The sequence below is a fragment of the Glossina fuscipes genome, unplaced genomic scaffold (genome assembly GCF_014805625.2).
Source record: "Glossina fuscipes isolate IAEA_lab_2018 unplaced genomic scaffold, Yale_Gfus_2 57201, whole genome shotgun sequence".
Taxonomy (NCBI): domain Eukaryota; kingdom Metazoa; phylum Arthropoda; class Insecta; order Diptera; family Glossinidae; genus Glossina; species Glossina fuscipes.
This window is the reverse complement of record NW_024000885.1, coordinates 971-6,457: the sequence shown is the minus strand read 5'-3', so window position 1 is coordinate 6,457 and position 5,487 is coordinate 971. Positions and strand designations below refer to the sequence as shown.

General features: G+C 35.8%; 1 protein-coding gene across 1 annotated transcript; it reads right to left on the bottom strand.

The window, feature by feature from the left end:
- Positions 1-530: 530 nt before the first annotated feature.
- On the bottom strand, positions 531-1,967 carry LOC119643142 (kelch-like protein 4). Its single transcript, XM_038042487.1, has one exon. It carries the CDS (start codon positions 1,965-1,967, stop codon positions 531-533), a length of 1,437 nt encoding a protein of 478 aa, XP_037898415.1.
- Positions 1,968-5,487: the final 3,520 nt, after the last annotated feature.

The following is a 5,487-nucleotide window of genomic DNA, read 5'->3' as shown; positions in this document are numbered from 1 at the left end:
ACCACCACCAATGCGATTTACTCGATCATTTCTAAACACTTGGAAAGAATTATGAAAAAGTTCCGACGAATGTAGATCGGGTTTTAGCCAGGTTTCAGTAAAGGCCAAACAGAAAAATTCCGTGCTCACTGAATTTAGAAAAGTGGAACGAATTTTCGAATTTAGGCCCCTAACATTTTGATAAATGAGAGATAGTGGGCCTAAAGAAACAATTAGTTTTTTGAAGGCGACAAGACTATTGCCTTGGTATTACGGGGACGATCACGAGGGATAAATTCCTTAATTAAGGATCCTACCGGCCACAGTGATTTATTTAACAACATATCACTGTTTTCAGTCGGAACTAATATTTTAAAAGAGGAGATTGCCCTAGCTTGAGAATATATACATATACACAATAGATAAGCAATTTATTTTACACTACGCAGATATAGCCACTAGATATTTTTTTAGGAATCAAATTAAGTACAATTAATTACATTGCATTGATTTGGTACGAAACAACAAAGCTTTTTTTTGGAGGAATCTTTTCAACATACCAAGTTTGGATCTGCCGGCTTACGGCAATCCGAGGGTACGCAGCACTGCATATTCTTCTCAGTTCCTTTCGCCATTTCGAGGTTGCGCCAATAATCTTTACCAATGGATATTATCATTTCCAAATATTCCAAAAACGATTTATAAGTAACGTACTGCAGATTAGGGCACTCAAGACGATGATGATAGTTGCATTCTTTATCAAAGACCCATTGGCGTTGCATAGGGGTTAAGAGTTGAAAACGCTCTAAAAATTTAAGAAAATCCTCACGGTTTTCTCTGTAATAGGATTGAGTAGTGGTATATGTTATGCCGTCATTGATCATATTTCTAACTTCAGCATGGTTTACAATATGTTCGATTTCCGGGCATTCAGGATTTTTCGTTAACGTTACTAAGAACCATGGTGGCATTAGACTAAATCGTACGCGTCTAATAAGATCTAACATATGACATTTTCTTTCCTCCCAATTATGACTTAACCAACGTACAACAGACATGAAAATCTCAGTTTCAGAATTGACTCCAATTGTGTTCGATGACAGCAAAGTGCACACTTCTCTAGCTGATAATATTAGAAATTCTTTAGAAGCGACCAACGTCAAAAAGAATTTGCATATGCGCATCAACATCAATTGCTCTAAACTTTCTAAACAATATTTACGTGCCTCCAAATACAGTAGCAAGGCAGTGTCTTCACGAAAACATGCATCATCATCCAAACACAGCCAACATTGGTTGATTAACTCTTTGATACGTAAAAAATTTCCGGCATTAAATAGCTCTAAAATACCCTCACGCTGAACTAACGGTTCTTCGGCTAACATCCAATCGTATACCATTACAAAAGCCGTGGGCGTAATCTTTTCTTCCGGTAATTGTATCAATACCTCATTATTGTAATCCATAAAGAAATCGGAATAGCACTGCAAAACCATCATGTGACAATTGAAGGTAACACGGCCAATACGAATTTGTACATTCGGTTTGATATGATTATCAATCATATTCTTTAACAATTTGTAAAGGTTAACTTTCGGCGGTTGCATTATCTTCTCCCAACCTTCGACTTCATTTGGTTTGAAGCCCATATCCAATAAAGATTTCTCGCGTAGTTGACAATCGGATGCACGTGCAATAGTTTCACATTTCTTGTCGGTTAAGGGCAGTGTTGATGGTAAGATCTTGCTTGGAGACGGTTCTAAACGCTTGGAGTGTCGTTCAAAATTTAGATTTTGGATTTTTTGAAAGTCTAGAAGCGCGTCCTTAGCTTGACCTGATGACTCCGAGTTATCAATTAAATTTGCATTAGCACATTTTAAGTTATCAATATTATCGGAATATGGTGGAGAAGCCGTGGTAGTACCCGTTGTGGATATCGATGAATCATACTTATGTACCTTGCTTTTCTTGTGTCCAGATTCTTCCATATTTTTTTTATTTTATATGCACTAATATTCTTTTCAAAAATATACCACAATTCTTTAGAAAAAAAAAAAAAAATAAAATTAAAATTAGTAGAAATTCTAATAGACATCCACGATACTACTAGTTTTGACAACAAACAAAATTCAATGTCTACTAATTGATTCATTTCGAAAACTCTTCAACCATTTTCAAAACAATGTTGCAATGATTTTAATAAGTCGATAAACAATCGATAATAACTTATAGTAATAATTTATTCATTGATAAAACTTTATACAAATTACAAAAGTAAATCGGAAGCATTGCATATATAATTTACAAAACATTAACGTATATCAAATCGATGTTTCTGTATTGAGTTATTATAGCGATTTTCCCGAAGTTTTTATCTCACTTGCGCGCTTATGAATGAACTCGATCAATGCAATTGAACGGTGCATATTTATTTATTTATTTTAGTTCTACTAATACACGAAACTCAACTAAACAATTAACAGTCGAGTTCATTGGCTCTTAATGCAAAACTTATATTAATTAATAATAAAACTTAGTGTAAGTACAATAAAACAAATAAGAAGGAAAAAAACGAAAAAAGAAAATACGCATGTACACAACCAGCATAGAGCCACACTTACAACCGGCACAGGATCAAATTGCAAAGCCATCGCAAACATGCATAAGCCTGGCAACCGATAATAGTTAACAACAATTCATTTTCCAATCGTAACGACTTTTTAAGGTTAAAAGCTAGTTTATGTACGACATAGGTACATCGCGCATATTAAGCAATGTTGCTTAAATGGACTTTAAAGAGTCCGATAACGAGAATAAGAGATAGACGTCATTTAGGTTTTTGCAAACGACTCTGAGCAGATTAAACAGCTCATAATTATATTTACACTGACTAAGCTTAACCAAGATAAAGTGCCTAGAGAAGCGGTTAGGGACATTAAAGCTTCTTTCACCAAGTAATGAAGGCGAGTCAATAGCACCATTTATTACTTTGATTACAAAGGAAACGCCAAGAACAAGCCTACGTTTCTCAAGAGACGGTAAGGACAGCAGAAGCAACCTATTTTCATAGGGGGAAAGAGAGGCAATCGGATCCCAACCCAAATTTCTAGGGGCAAACAGCAAGAATTGCTTTTGAACAGATTCAATTGAATCTACGTAGCACCTATATGAAGGAGACCGCACAACAGAGGCATACTCGAGTTGGGTCTAACCAAACACATGTACAGCCTTTTCGTAGTGTAGGGATCATCAAGCTCTTTGATCCACCTTCTTGTAAAACCAAGCACGGACCTAGCTTTGCTTATCGAGAGCTCAATATGAAAGTGAAAACGTAATCTATGGTAAAATAGAACGCCTAAATCTGTGAACGAATCGACGTCCTCAATGAAATACTAAGTAATGAATGACTTCCTTCTTGACAAAGAAAACTTCTTACTTTTACTCAGATTTAGTTTCAGAAGATTCCACCAACACCATGCAACAAAATTATCCAAATCACCTTGAAGCTGATGTGATTGCGATTCAACAAAGAAGGAAGAAAATAGTTTCACATCATCAGTATACATTAAGATCTGGCTGGAATCAACCACCGATGGGAGATCATTAATGTATAAACTAAATAAAATGGGACCTAAGTGACTTCCTTGAGGTACGCCTGACATAACGGGGAATTCATCCGAGGTGATGAAGTCAAACAAAACCCTGAAGGATCTATTGCGCAGATATCCATTTCACTAAATAGAAAGGGAAGCCAGAGGCTTGGAGTTTAAATATAAGTAAGTTATGGTTAACCAAACCAAACGCTTGGCTTAAATCAGTGTTTATTACATCTGTGCAAGAGCCACTAGAAAAAGCCTTGAAAACATGACAAGTAAACTCTAACAAGTTGGTGACTGTAGATCGCCCTTTCCGAAAACCATGCTGGTGCGGACAAACATACGAATTAATGGCAAAGCCAAATGCTGAGTCACAATACGCTCGAACAACTTGGGCAAGACACTCAACTTGGCTATGCCTCTGTAGTTCTCAACAAATTGTCTACTTCCACTCTTGTGGATAGAAATAAGGAACCTACTCTTCCAACATGAAGGGAAAACACCTAAATTCAAGGACAAGTAAAAAATCTTGTCATAACTCGACGCCGCAAGATTTAAGTACACATGATGGAATTCCATCAGGTCCAGGTCTTTATATTAGAGAACTCAAGCCTTTAAAAACGTTGTCTTCCGGAATAACCAAGTTAGGAATTGAAACCGAGTTAGTTATAGGATATGGGTAGTTTGCTGATAAATCGATATTGGCAATCGAGAGGTTTCGTCGGAAATACTCAGCAAATAGATTTGAGATTTCAAAATCATCCGAGGAATCAGAGCCATTAAAAGAAACATGCGAGGGATATGTGGAAATTTTTCTTTTAGAATTAACAAATTTAAAAAAGTATTTAGGATTAGCAAACAGAGAGGACTGAAGGTATCTGTAGTAATAATGGTGGTTGAGGGAGTTAAATCTATGCCTTGGCACGGAGTAAGCGAAATAGTCAAGGGAAGACCCACTTTTCGAATATTTTTTGAATAGTGTGTTTTTTCTGTTCTCGTAATATTTAATTGTCCTGTTAAACCACGGGGGACCCCTACTTCGAGTTCGGTACTGCTGACGACGGGATATTAGACTTGAGCACAAATTTTAAATGGCCTTCGCACTACACAAGGCTCTCTCGAAGTATGTTGTTTAAAAATTTTGATTTAATTTATTTTATTCCACGTGTGGATTTTCACTTCATCGGCCAACAATTAATAACTATTGGCTAACAACAATAATCATATTGTTACGGAAATGCCAAATCTAGTTTTATTCTAACTAAATGATTTTCCCAGAAAATAAATTCGGTGGGAAGGAATCGGATTACGGGAAAACACACTAATTATGATAACTTGCTTACATAATACAGAATGTTTGAACAGACTGAGTCAGGTGAAAAAAAATTTGAGTCGAAAAGTCGGGCAGTCCAAGTATGGGCGAAATAAATTATAAATAATTCTACCCTTAAAGACACTGAATGTATATAAAAACGAAAATCCACAATCTAGTGATACGAACTGTATTAAGAAAAAAATTTCGTAACAATATGTTTCACCCTACTTAACGGTGTTTCTTCTTTTGATTAGACTAACTTAATTTCAAAATTATTTGTACGAGTGAAAAATTGAAAGACAAATTTAAAGGTGGGATATGCATATAAAATCGTAACATTCCTGCTTCTGTTCCATGTCCTTAGTGTATCTATCCGCATTGCTTAAATTGTTAAATGAAAGCAAATGCTGGGTAATAACAATTCATTCAACATTGTTGTAATTTTCTTATGATAACGATGTGTGCACTGAATAGTGAAATTTGCGCAAGGATTTATAACAGAACGGACATGCTTTCACTTTGTTGTTGCTGCTCAATGACGTGTGTACGCACTAAGTCCAAATTCTATGGATTGCTTGAAAGCGTAGCGAGGAAGAT